The sequence below is a fragment of the Rhynchophorus ferrugineus genome, unplaced genomic scaffold (genome assembly GCF_030347505.1).
Source record: "Rhynchophorus ferrugineus isolate W39M unplaced genomic scaffold, kcgeb_rfMv2 rfM5, whole genome shotgun sequence".
NCBI classification, from domain to species: Eukaryota; Metazoa; Arthropoda; class Insecta; order Coleoptera; family Curculionidae; genus Rhynchophorus; species Rhynchophorus ferrugineus.
In genome coordinates, this window is record NW_027472584.1 from 24,928,440 (window position 1) to 24,941,840 (window position 13,401).

The 13,401-nt window shown below is 31.8% G+C and overlaps 2 protein-coding genes across 19 annotated transcripts in view; one reads left to right on the top strand and one right to left on the bottom strand.

Annotated features, from left to right (window-relative positions):
* The first annotated feature begins 11 nt into the window (after window positions 1–11).
* On the top strand, window positions 12–2,468 carry msl-2 (male-specific lethal 2). 3 transcript variants are annotated; one of them, XM_076406470.1, is made up of 5 exons: window positions 12–135; window positions 314–1,135; window positions 1,187–1,366; window positions 1,418–1,637; window positions 1,687–2,468. In XM_076406470.1, exons 2-5 carry the CDS (start codon window positions 365–367, stop codon window positions 1,788–1,790), a joined length of 1,275 nt encoding a protein of 424 aa, XP_076262585.1. In that variant the 5' UTR covers window positions 12–135; window positions 314–364; the 3' UTR covers window positions 1,791–2,468. The 3 variants fall into 3 exon arrangements, with proteins under 3 accessions (XP_076262585.1, XP_076262588.1, XP_076262586.1); XM_076406473.1 differs by lacking the exon at window positions 12–135 and having other exon boundaries at window positions 150–1,135; window positions 1,687–1,799; window positions 1,894–2,032; XM_076406471.1 differs by lacking the exon at window positions 12–135 and having other exon boundaries at window positions 150–1,135; window positions 1,687–1,799; window positions 1,887–2,021.
* Window positions 2,469–2,543: 75 nt separating this feature from the next.
* Window positions 2,544–13,401, bottom strand: part of LOC143197763 (uncharacterized) — a 55,369-nt gene continuing 44,511 nt past the window's right edge. For 4 of the 16 annotated variants that reach the window (XM_076406482.1, XM_076406491.1, XM_076406479.1 and 1 more), the window contains 11 exons: window positions 7,764–7,907; window positions 7,015–7,216; window positions 6,335–6,400; window positions 6,156–6,259; window positions 5,598–5,871; window positions 5,386–5,541; window positions 4,760–4,897; window positions 4,072–4,209; window positions 3,493–3,717; window positions 3,203–3,436; window positions 2,544–3,120 (listed from right to left, as the gene is read on the bottom strand). In XM_076406482.1, coding sequence (XP_076262597.1) covers window positions 3,318–3,436; window positions 3,493–3,717; window positions 4,072–4,209; window positions 4,760–4,897; window positions 5,386–5,541; window positions 5,598–5,871; window positions 6,156–6,259; window positions 6,335–6,400; window positions 7,015–7,216; window positions 7,764–7,907 — 1,566 coding nt within the window. In that variant the 3' untranslated portion in view covers window positions 2,544–3,120; window positions 3,203–3,317. Of the gene's footprint in view, window positions 3,138–3,202; window positions 3,437–3,492; window positions 3,718–4,071; window positions 4,210–4,759; window positions 4,898–5,385; window positions 5,542–5,597; window positions 5,872–6,155; window positions 6,260–6,334; window positions 6,401–7,014; window positions 7,217–7,763; window positions 7,908–13,401 lie in introns of all 16 variants that reach the window. The other 12 variants (XM_076406490.1, XM_076406486.1, XM_076406476.1 and 9 more) reach the window with 11 other exon arrangements.

Sequence of the window (13,401 nt, forward strand, 5' to 3'; positions counted from 1 at the left end):
ATATTACATATGCATTAATTCCAACATTTTTGGATTGTCATGTATTATAATTAATAGTATAAATCTTAGATATATTTATGGATATTTTATATTCTCTGTATTTTTTTTTATTGAATTCAGATATTTCTTTAAGAAGTAAGTTTGGCAACACCGCTGTGTATTTTGTTTAAAGAATCAAAATATTTTGGAAATAATCAGTTATAAAACAATTTTAGAATTTTGACTGAGTTAAATCTATACCTCTTTAACTCATAATAATAGAGTATTTTTGCAACAGATCAGCAAATAAAAGTTTACTTTATTGGAATTGCAGATACATTTTGGACGCTGGAAACTTTCCTTCTAACCTAGAAATTGCAAAAAAATGTCTTCAACATCAAAAGACAGGCCTTCAACACAAACAAGAATGAACTCAACGAATTTGTATGTAACAACAACACAGATAATATTGAAGTCAGAACCTGGAAACCCACAAACTTGGCAAGATTTATACAGATTGGTTCCATATCTTCGAAACTCATTGTGTTGTGTAGTTTGTTCCATGCTTTTGGTGGATCCTTTAACACCAAGTAAAGCCCAATGTCAACATCATTTATGTAGAAGATGTAAAGGAGGCAGGAAAAAAATAAAACCTCAATGTGAAAATTGTAAGGATTGTAAAGATTATAGTGAGAATAGAAGTTTAAGAATATTAATGCAAATGTACAAAAAAATGTGCTTAAATCTTATCCATTCAAAAATATTTAAGTGTATTAAGCTTCAAGCTAGTCAGCCTGGTACAGGTTTTGAAAGGGGAGCAAGCAATTTAATTCAGCTAATAAATGAAGGAGCTTTGTTTCAAGATGATTATGAAAGTAAGGGTGGTTTACCCAAGACAACATATTCAATTTTACCTTGTGTTTATACAAACTCAGTATGCCCACAAAGCCTCCCTGTACCCACACAACAATCTCAGATTGATTTATCAAAAACGTCAATACCAAACAATCAAAATAGAACTTCATTATATTCAGTTGTGTATCCTGGATCAGGTAACAAAATAACAATTAAGAGAAAACCAAAGGATAGTACAAATAATAATTCAAATAGTATTAATAGTGTAAATAGCAACAAACCAAAGGAATATATGGAAAAGGTAAAATATTTTTAAAATGTTTTTTTTATTATAGTTGAATTTTATTTCAAGGCAGTATTTAAGAAGCCATGCACAAAACCTAAAAAAGGCTGTAGATGTGGAAATGCCACAGCAACTCCTGGTAAACTTACATGTTGTGGACAAAGGTGTCCTTGTTATGTTGAAAGTAAAGCTTGTATAGACTGCAAATGTAGGGGGTGTCGAAATCCACATAGACCGGATGGAAATAAGGTATATTAAGACAGATAAGGTTAATTGTGATTATTAATATCTTTTTTATAGGTTATGCCATTCATTCCAGAGTTAGAAACATCTCAATTAATAATGCCTTCTATGCAAGATATTCGACTTCAACAAATTCAAATATTACCAAATCCACCTCAACCTACACCACCAGTACTTGATGATGACCCAATGACTAGTGTTAAACTAGAAACTCTGCAGTTAGATACACAGTTTTTTAGTTCTGATTCTTTAAATGGTCAGTTCAAAACCTACAAATGTAAGTATAACATTACTTTTGTGAATGTGGCGCTTACTTTCCTTTTTAGTGTTGAGTCCTCCATTTGATGTAATGCATTCTTTATCTGGTACTGATTTGTTAACTTGCAGTATGGCAGATGATGATGAGGATACTGATATCACAGTAGTATGATATGAAAAGGTAAATTGACTATGCTGTATTCTTTTTTAGTTAATAGAATTACTAATGTGTACTTAAGAAAAACAATATCATAAGTCTGACTGGCAGTTTTTAGGAGGGTTATTATTGTATGTAATAATTCAAATTTGTCACAAACTGACTGCCATTGTTCCTACAATGTGGTCCATAATGGTAAATAATGTTTTTGGTGATAAATCGTTGTGAGTTTAGAAACAAAATCTACCACAGCAAGCAAATGTGTTCATAATATTCCAGTGTAGAAGGCTTTTTAATCTTCTTATATTTATTTTAGTTTATTATACACTATTTATTATTTTCATCTACATTTAGGGATTTAAATATTTACAGTGACTGAACAGAGTATTTTAAGTTCTTTAGGGTTGCTTTTCAATAAGAATTTTACATTAAATTATGCATTAACAGAATTATTTTCAAGAGCACCCTTAAATGACTTATTACATTTATCGTACATATAGAATACATACATTATGGTATGTTGTGATATTTACCACATAAGATAGATTAACCACCTATTTTTTTAATAGAACTTAAAGAAAAACAATATTTAATATAACTTGTCTTGTGTTAAATGTGAAATAAATGTACACTTATGTATATAATATTTCGATTTAATTTTAAATAAATTGTGATTAGTGATGGAATAATTGCGTTTTCATTCTTAATGTAACGATTGTTGAACTGAAGGATAATAGTGGTATGGGAGAGTAAAATAAAACATCATAGTTTTAACAGAAACTTTATATAACTCTTTACCGTTTTATATCAATAAATAAGTGCGTTCGATGTACACTAAATTAACAAGAAAATATGCAAGCAAACGCATCTACACAAAATATATATGAATATTATTTTAACCATAGTTTGTTTGTATAACCTCTTGTGGCAGAAACACGAGTGCACTGATAAGAGATCACAAGTTTGTCAAAATTTTGTAAAAAATGGGACGTAGGATTACATGTCACTTTGGCTAAACTTATAGAGAAAGAAATATTTCCTGCTATGATTTTTTTGACGGACTCGGTACAGATATGGACAGCATGAAACATATACCTAAGCAGTTATGTATATAAAGGCTTAAATACGGCTTAAATAAGGACAGCTAAATGTCTAAATGTACCCCGCTCACAAAAACTGTTTCAGTTTTTTTTGGCTACTACCCTGTTGAAAATGGCACAGTACTCGTGTATAAACAATATGCGGTCTCGGTTATCACACAATCTTCACTATTTTGATTCATTGACCAGGAATAAAGGTCATTGTGACTATGGTAATGGCTTTTTGTGAGGATGGAAGTCTTATACTGAAACAAAACAAGGACTACAATACAGTAGAAAATACTTCGGATAGAGATTTACAACGATTACAATATTAATAAGCGGTACCTGTGCAGTAATGGCCCTGCCTTAGCCCGAATTAATGCTTTCCGGCTAGATCCATACCTAAAGCAACATAATCAAATCGAATATGGATTAAGCATAAGTCGGGATACCCTATGGCCTACGACAAGCTTGCCTGTCCCTCAGTTAATGTCGGGGGAGCAGACTGAGCTACTGGTGGAGGAACATCAGGGGGTGTCCAGACCTTCACTTCACTCTGAGGACGATTACTTGGGTCGCCTTAAAGAAAATCAATAACTATCACGTTTTAATGGTAAAACGACAATGTACTTTACCATCTCTGACGTTTTGAGTGACTGTGAATGTTTTCCCAGTATCCAAAGGCACAGTCCAATTCACTGGATCTGGAGATCTCATAATTATTTGCTCTGGGGACTTGACCCTTGTAGGTTCAGGAGGAGACTTGACTACTGGTTCATACTCTATACTTTCCGGTTGTTCGTTTTCCTGATTCTTCTTAGTTTCCTCAGCGACTTGCTCAGATTTTGGTTGCTCAGAAGCTAAATCAAATATCTTTAAATTTGTTTCACTTAACGTTGTTTTTAAAACATATTTGAAGCGGTACATTTACTGACTTAAACGCATATATTTTTGTCGACGTTAATTAAATGCTGTAGATCAGTTCATAGGTTCATTTACATTTTTGATGTATCTATTTAGATTTAAGAACAAGAAAAAATATATAAGTTATATAGATTTTTTATTGTGTGTTTATATATTAATGGTTTGTTATTGTAAAATAATTTAAGGTAAATGATCGCTGAGCTGATCTTATAATCTTGTTATTAATAGAAGAAACGAGTGGCAATAAGAAATTTGCGTGTGCCAAGTATCGTGCCTCAATGAAATCTTACCTTCCTGACTTCCTTTTCTGTTTTGCTTAGATGAGTCTACTGTACTTAATGATTTATTTTTATTTGATTTCGCCAATCGATCGTCTTCGTTTTTAGTTACTACCGAAGTTGATTTAGATCGGGATGTATTCAGGGATGCTAAAAAACCCGAAACATTTGTTACAGTACAACATCACACTTGGCATTTGCTCAGAGCGTCTAGAAATACCCATTGAATGCAAAAATAAAGCTTTGCCTGGAACCATTTTGCTTATAATAAACATTAAATTTCTCTGAACAAAACACCGCTTACACCAAATAAAAAACGTGCCAATAAAATAATAATGAAACTGGGAAAAAAATCAATAATGTATAAAAGCAGTTAAATAAGCTCAATATAATCTAGTGAAAATGATTCCGGGCATATTTAATTCAGCCACACGCATTCACGAAACTACAGAACAGGCTAAAGGTGTGGGAAGAGAAATGATGATTATACATGACATGAAACGTGATATAGCAAAGGAGCGACTCTTGGCACACACTGGTGATAAAATCTCAGAGATAGAGCAAACAATTCACTCAAATTATATAATAAGCTATATAAAATATTTAATGTGTCAATATCATGAGGATATATTTAAGTGAACAAGCACTGTTCTTTCTCTGCGAATAATCAAAGTAAACTACAAGCTATATGTGACCTTACAGGGTCTAGGTCTTTTATTGGAAGGTGTATTAGATGCAGACTTTCTTCCTTCTTTTACCGTAGACCTAGACTGACGCTTAGGAGATTGCTTTTCTTTATTAGAAGATTCCGTGGTAGGCCCAACTGATTGAGAACGAGCTGTAAATAGAATTAAGTAAAATAAATAAATTTGTACAAAATTTGTACATACGTCATCAAAAGATGTTTAATGTATTGCCTGCCGTAATTTGTAAATTCGTTTCAGAATCAAACAATATTTTCCTTTTCTTTTTATTCTAGTTAAAAAGAGATACAATACTGTCTGATTAGTTCGAACCCGTAAACGAATGAGTCTGTCCAAGTCGTCCGTATGCAAAATTCTTAAAAGCAATAATGATAAGAAGTTATAGGTCTAACCTATAAACTATTGTGGCTGTATAATTAAGTGTAGTTTTTAGATGTACTAAAATGTTGAAATAAATTGTATTTGATGACATGTTTGTTCAATTATTTTATTTAGATTAGAATTTTGTTGTGTGTCAAAGCCAAACTGAACTAAAACTCAGAGTTGATGCGGCAACATTTCGACGTTTTGACGTTACAAAAGTAGATGACGCATGTACAAAATAACTTTGAATAGACTATACCTTGTTTTCCTTTTTGGCTACCACGTTTGGCAGTGGTTTTTAAAGGCGAGCTTTTTTTAGGACTATTTTTTTGAGATCCTCTAGAGTCGTCATCTTTACGAGGAATAGTGGGTTCTAATTTTTCCCTAGTGGGCGATAGAATTAACCCATCTAGTTCTGCAATAATAACAGAGTTATATAGTTACCGTTTAGAATGTCGGGATAAATTTTACCAGAACCACCTGTAGTTCTCTCTAAATGATGACGAATTATGTCTCTAATCATTCTAGCATTATTTTCAGCATTCCTATAAGCTTTAGTGGGTGAGCTTTTTCGATTATTGTCTTCCTCCTTATCCTCCTTGGTGTACGATTTGTTGGTCATATGGGAAGCTAGCGACAGAGCAGACAAAGAGCTTCTTCGAGATACTTGATCCCATAGCTCTATTTGCTTATTATAAATGTCAGATAGTCGCTCTGGAGCTAGTTCTGATCCCCAGCCTCTATGCTACAAAAAAATGATAACATTATTACACTTCCTTTTATTACGAATAATTAAAATAAATATAAAAAAATTGTCTAAAAAGAAATCAAATATTTGCACTGAAAATAAACATTCGCATAATTTCTTGGTAGTGGCACACAGATATGGTTGATCAATATTGTGATGAATCATGGTGTTTGTACAATTATTTCATTGGAACCTTTTCGATTCTTTGCACCTGCCCCTTGTATAGTTCGAATTCTTTTTAGATATTTGGCACATTATTGTTAGGTATAATTCTATCTTACCTTATACTCTCCGGCTTTTTTACGAAGTTCAACAACTTCGCGGTACCAAGAAGAATCGTTATCCAAGTCTGCAGAAAAATCTTTATGTACATTTTCGATTGCGGCTGTTCGTTTTGATGAAAAGCGCCCATTTATATATTGGTATTGATTAAATGGCCTAAACTTTTTTTTATACTCACTGTTAAATTCTTCTTTAGATTTTTCTTGATTTGACCGATCATCTACTAAAGGTTCCAATTCGCTAGCTGAAAATATATGTTTGAATTTTACTTAATAGTGATTCAAACCACAATTTTCTTAGCTTAAAACACTAGTAGATAGAAGATGCCTTTTTGTTTACAAGATACAACATAGAAAGTTATCTTCTAAATGTAAATTTTATATGAAATTTTACTGTGACACATTTATATCCTTAATACTTACAGGGGTTACTACATATTCAAATGACAATAAGTTATGTGAACTAAGAAAAAATGCAGCCTAATTAAAGATGAAATGGCGAAGGTGCTGGTATTCTAATATAATATATGATGATATTTTTAGAGGATAATGGACAATATAATTCAATAGATTACATGTAGTTACCCCTATGAGGGACAAAATCAGTAGAAATCTTAGATTAGTTTATTAAGAATTACCCCACAAACAAAATACACAATGGTAGCAAAATTAAGAAAAAATGCCTGAGAGAAAAGTATTTTCTGAAATAGAGAATTTACTTGATGAGCGAGTTTATAAAGCTATCACCTAGTTAAGAACGATATTAAAGCAATATCATTTGGCTTGATTGTGATGTGCATTTTATTTCTGGAATAATAATTATTCCAAGAACGATGGAAAAACGGCTTTCCGATCTTACCATCTCTATTTTCATTATCCATTCTCTTTTTATGCACCATAGCATTAGCATTAGCTTTGAGAGCACCCATAGATTGAGATTTGCGGGGGGCTCCGTCAACCTCATCTTTACGTGAGGTATGGCCTGGTGGCCAAGCAAATTGTCTTCGATATTCGGTGCTAATTTTCGATATAGCCTTGCGAAGAAGGCCGTTTTCTCGCCCCTGATAATTTATATTATGGTTTAAACACGTTTGTCTTATTATTCTGGTTAGAGATACATTCATAAATAAAATAATCTTTTAGTATAATAATAAAATGAATTCATATTTTTTTTATGAATGTAATATACACACATTTTATTAGCTTGGTTAGTAAATGGTAAATATATGTTGTGATGCATGTAGAATTTAGAATATAACGCATTTATTTATGTAAAATTTTTAGATATTATATTATGGAATTATAATAATGTTGCGGAAGATGAAAAAGTGGAAATCTAACTTGATTACCGAATGAAACGTATTAAGTATTGATAGCCATTGAAGTTCTTTCGGACTTATAAGGGAGTGTGAGGGTGAATATGAAAGATCCTCTAAGATATTGTGGTTATATTCTAAATCCACACGGCTGTACACTTGACCAGGATCTAACAATTAATGGTGAGTGAGTTTGGGTCAAGTATACAACAAATGTATCGTACGAAAATCCCATTTTTAGCGGACTTCTAACTGATGGGAGATGATTAAATCTGGAGAGAAGGAAAACGACCTTATCTTTTACCATATTCTCCACGTCAGAATCGGATTCTCTCCTGCGCTCCCCAGGATCAGTTTCGGGATCGATAGCCCGACGCGGTCCCTCCGACTTGCTGCGCCTGGAAGGCCTCCAATTCGGCCCAAATCGCTCTTCCGACTGGAAATTAAAATGAATACATCTCTAACACATGCCCATTGAATATCTTCTCAACTTCAACATGCATCAACACTCGGGTCATAACCACAAATATGATGTACATCACCTAATGACACATTTCCCATTAAACAACATCGTTTATGTGTAATGAGAAATTGTTGACATTTGAAATTCGTTTCATCATTTGTGGATATATCTACAGGGTTAAACGTTATCTCGTTTCTCATCAATTAATATAAACCTTTAATGAGATTTAAGGTTAAGGATCATTTATAACACATTGGTCAAATTAAAAAAAACTGATGCTCCATATCATAATAGAACAAAACATCATTAATACCCTAGGTACTGAAAAAAGGAATCTACGTTTTTAAACACAGGTAGCTTGCAGTGTCTTCGTTAAAAAGTCCTAGATTACGTTCAAATAAGGTGACATCCTCTTGAATATCCGGTTTAGAAATTGGTCTTGCATTAAAGTGAGCCAGTTAGAAGAAATCGTATAACGGCTATCAGTATTATTCTGTTCATAATTCTAAACTAACCAATATGGACCTGGAGTGGTGATTTGGAACACCAAAAAGTCACACACTATTCTGTCAAGTAAATATGATGCTTGGTTAGCCACACTGTTAGTTTGTTATTTAAAAATTAATTCTAGACTACTGATAAGACGAAATTAAATGCCCATCATCATCATCATCATCATCATCATTAATCAATAGCTAGCTTTTGTGGAATTTTTACTTTTCTACCAATATGTTGCTATTGGTGTATCACTTGTATTTAGGTCGTCTCATTCAAAATGCTCAAATTCTAAAGATGATCTAAAGGTAACACCACTTTTTGAGTCAGTTTTTGAGGTCCATGATTTTATAGATGTTTTCATTGTTGAAGACTATTCTGAATACTCTATAGTCTTTATATATCTATATTTTTGATATGTGATTTTGATTTGAGGAATTATTATCCGGTTCAGAAATTGGCCTCGTTAGAAGAAAACGTTTAACAGCCATCAGCGTTCTTCCAAAAAGTGACAAATTAGTTATTCTTTTATTAGGAACTATTAAATGAACCTCTTGATATAAGTATTATATGTAATATAAAACGGGTTGATTATCATAGATCTGGACAATGATTAGAACACGCCAAAAGTGACAGTGTATTGACATATTTCATATAACGTTTTGAAACGCTTCTTTCCAATTTATTGTTTATACGCCAAAAACCTGGATTATCTTGTCACGCACCTAATATTAGAAAATTTTAAATTAATACGAATGTACATCAGTAGAATACGGTGATGCAATCAAATAAATGAGTCCCTGTATAGTTCCATGTGAATAAAATTGTTTTATAAACGTTTAATTGCATTCTTGTGCCTGTATAACCCTGTAGATACCCGCCAACTAAAAACCTCTGCTATAAGGAAACGTATTCATTTTAATATCGTTCTTTTCAGCCGGTAAACATGCATTATTATTTCCATGAATCTGACTTGTAAAAAATCTGAGCCTGTATCATTATGCAACCATGCAGATTACACCTCATTATTTTAATCTGATATATAAAAACGAAGTCACATATACTTACAGAAAATAATTGAGAACAAGAAACGGCAAAAATTGTTTCGGCCAGTAGAACTTACAGTTCGGAACTGGCTAGTTGCATTTTTTTAAGAGGATGTAATACTATAATCGCTCTATTTTTAACCTGATGATGTACGCACATAAAATAGTGTGCAAGAAAAATAAAAGATTTCTGGTTATTTAATTCGTTTCTTACCTATTTCAAAGTTAACAAGGTTCAGCCATGCGTTGAAAAAGACAGTTAAAATACTGTTCAACTAGATAATAATAAATTTAAATATAATAATGGCGTTGTTCTTTGTTATTATTCATTGAGAAACGGGATTTATCAATTATTGTATGTTTCGTTACGAAAACGAACAAAAAAAGCCTTGCTACCTGTAGGTTTTAAATGAACCATTGTTATAGCCTCACAGTTATATTCCAACAATTCATTTATATGGTAAGGCCACAATTTTATATAAATGATGTATTTGATATACGCTGACATATAATGATATAGAGAATGCATGCCAATTAGAATTTCCAAAGGCATTCCACCAATGGCATACAGATATGTAAATCATGATTGGAATTTATCAATAATCCTTGAATATATCACCTTTCAAGGATGGTGTAGATGTAAAGTTGGTTTTCTATTATCCCACACATATTAATATAGAAAATAAAATCAGAAATGTTTCCTGTATCTATTTAAAATGCTTTAAAAGAATTCGAACTTATACATTTAAGAGGTTATACCAAGTTGAGTATGTTAACAAAATTCACACAGTGAGTTAAAACAAATCAACACAAGATATAACCTTTTAACTTGCGAGAACTATATCGGATATAAATTTATCCGATATTTTCTCCAGGCATGGTGTATCATTATAAATCCTGACGATTTTAAAGCAAGGTTATACCGTCATCATATTTGTGTATTCGTAATAGATCGTCTATTAAGTAATTTCGTTTTCTTATAAGGATAATTCAAGGATAATATATTATTATTTTTCAACGTACATCGTTTTTCCCATTTTTTTCTGACAGTATTTGAATTTCACCTCGGAAATCGGTTCTTCATGTCCTTGTGTGTTTCAATCGCAAAGGGGCAATGTCTGGTGAGTATGGAGGGTTTGGAAGTTTCGATTCAAAATTCATGTTAAACTGAAGATGAACTTGCTGAATTTTTTTTATATCGTATTGATATTGATAGTGAAAATTTTAATGAAACTCGTTTGATTCTTGGATAACCTGAAAAGACAGGTTGATTTTTTCTATGTGGAATTTAAATGCTGTCAAAAAAAAAGAGGAAACACAGTAACTTATGATTGGCAGTGCTTATCTATTGAAAAATAATAATGTACAAAATGTTTCATTGGTTATATAAACGAAAGTACTTTTTCTAACTAACGAGTTAAAACGATTCTCTAATACAAAATAGTTAACAAACCTGTAAATATCTATTTACACTACCTTCGAAACATCAACCCTCTAAATTTTGATTAAAACTGTTCGAAACCAAAAAACCAAAGCTGATAAAAGTAAATACAGCTGTTGATAATAATGATAACACTATTAGCCTAATAGATACAAAATTTGCTAGAGGCTCTAAATTATATTGCGGTGGGTATGTCTCCTGTTGTTAATTTTTTGTTGTATTGGAGACATGCAGACAAGCCGGAGAGAATTTATTATTCGATATTTTGCAAAATAATAAAACTATGGCCGCTGATAATAAGTATTGGTGTCCCAAAAAGGCAAGACACATTTAGTGTCCTTAATTATTTGTTTTTTTTTTAAATCGCTATATTACTCCAAAGGGAGAGCAGGTGCAAAGAAAAAGAAATCTCGCATATAGGGTGACTCACATAGCAGTATCAAGAAAAAAACATCATAAATATATAGGAATAGCGATATTGAAAAAATGTCTCACCCTATATATATATACAGAAATATGCTATTGTGATTTTTGTAGGCGTTAGTAATGGTTTAAATGCGTTTATTGTGTGTGTATATATAATATATTGATGGCGAATAGGCAACCACAAAAACATCGAGCTTATTAACTGGGTTAGGCATTACCAATTTTAATAGGCGTGTTAATCATATTAAAATCAGTTTGCTGGGTTTCCCACATGGCATTTCATGGTGATTTAATTCATTACGAATTTTGACAGATTCATTACAGACCTCAATTTGTGCCGTGGTTTAATCAATTAACGACTGATTACGTAATAAATTCTAATTTGCCGCCTTGAATGTAATTAAAGTTGGATACGAGGGGATTTTTCGACGGTTTTGTCGGAAATTCGCCACTATTTATTATGAGATAATGCTATTTCCAAACATTTACATATACGGACAGGAAAAGGTTTACTTCCTCCTTTAGCCCATATATAATTTAATATTACCGGTAATATTTTTGTTTGAAACCTCTCTACGACAGATAACATAGAGCTTCAGGATGTTCTCAAATTTTTGTGGTTACCGATTCCTGTTATTTTACCTACGGGATATACGGGATCGCTATAAAAAGTTCTAGTTATTTATAGGTATTTCATTATATGAACACTTTTTATGATAGTATAATTAAAACAATGTGTTTTTTTCTTTTGGTCATGGTTAGGACTAGTGTTGGGAACTATCGACTGAAATCGACTATCGACTGTTCTAATGACTGTAGTAATTGACTCCTTTTTACTATTGACTGTTTCAGTCGATATTTTTGGTTCGACTGATTTTACTATTTTTTACCAGTGACTGTTTCTGTCGACTGTTTTCAGTTGCTATTTTCGGTCCGACTGATTTTGTTACTATTTACTATCAGTCGTGTACTTTTAATTACTATTTTTGGTTCTACTAGTTTCATTCGACTGATTTTTAACGTTCTGGCTCTGTCGTCCTAGCTGCGACCTTAACAAAAATGTACCCAATTTATGCTTAGATTTATATGTAATATATATAGTTTTATAATTTTTTTGGTAGTTTGCTTGTAAATAACAATATTTTTTATTTTAATATAGCAGCATTTTGGAACGATATTTTTCAAGATTATTAATGTAATGGGGTAAAAAGATTAAAATTGTGAATGATAAATAGTAAAATACTTTTGACTGTTTTTATGGCAATAATAGGTAATATTTCGATTATTCTCTCGATCTTTGTTAAAAATATTTCCGTTCAATAATAAATAAAGCATTTATTTGATTTAAAAAAGCTGTAGTAGTTATTGTGCGATCATTTTTAATTATATCATGACTTGGTTTTTTTCTAATATTAGGTATATGTTTAATTTTTTGTTTAGTTATTAGCTTCTATTCTATTTTATTATAGTATATTATTTAAAAATAGTAATTAATATATCAAAATATCACACATTTGTGGGGTATTATTCCATTTCTTTTTGCAGATCCACAGAACATTCAAATATAAAAGTAATTCTGCTTCGTTTAAAATGAATTTATTAATTGCATGTTAATAATATTCAGTAATTCCTTTTTTATTTTTTTTAAGTTCTCCGTCTCGCTTCTACTACCGTTGGAAAATATAAGCACATATGAAATTAACTGCTCCAAGCAATTATCTCCATCCTTTCCTTTCTCACAATTTATACAGGGAAGGGTTCGTACATCTTCGTCTGACATCACGAATTAAACAAAATAGTCGAACCGTACATTTGATTCAAAATAGTAATTACTATTTTCAGTCGCTAGTTTTTTGACTATCGACTGTTTGGACTGTTTTATGACTATCGACTGTTTCGACTGTTTACAGTCGTTAGTTCCCAACGCTAGTTAGGACCCATTATAAAATTAAGTGATATAATTGGAGTGAGTTACATGACAATGCTTATTTATAAATGATCCATTATTTTAATTAAATTCTACGTCGAGGATTAGCGAGAATGACTGTAACAGTAAGAC

Excerpts from the sequence above, each read along its gene's own strand:
- msl-2 (XM_076406470.1), top strand. The coding sequence starts at position 365 with ATGTCTTCAACATCAAAAGACAGGCCTTCAACACAAACAAGAATGAAC. Across the intron at positions 1,367-1,417 it reads ATAGACCGGATGGAAATAAG|GTTATGCCATTCATTCCAGA; the intron begins GTATATTAAGAC and ends TCTTTTTTATAG. Across the intron at positions 1,638-1,686 it reads TCAGTTCAAAACCTACAAAT|TGTTGAGTCCTCCATTTGAT; the intron begins GTAAGTATAACA and ends TTTCCTTTTTAG.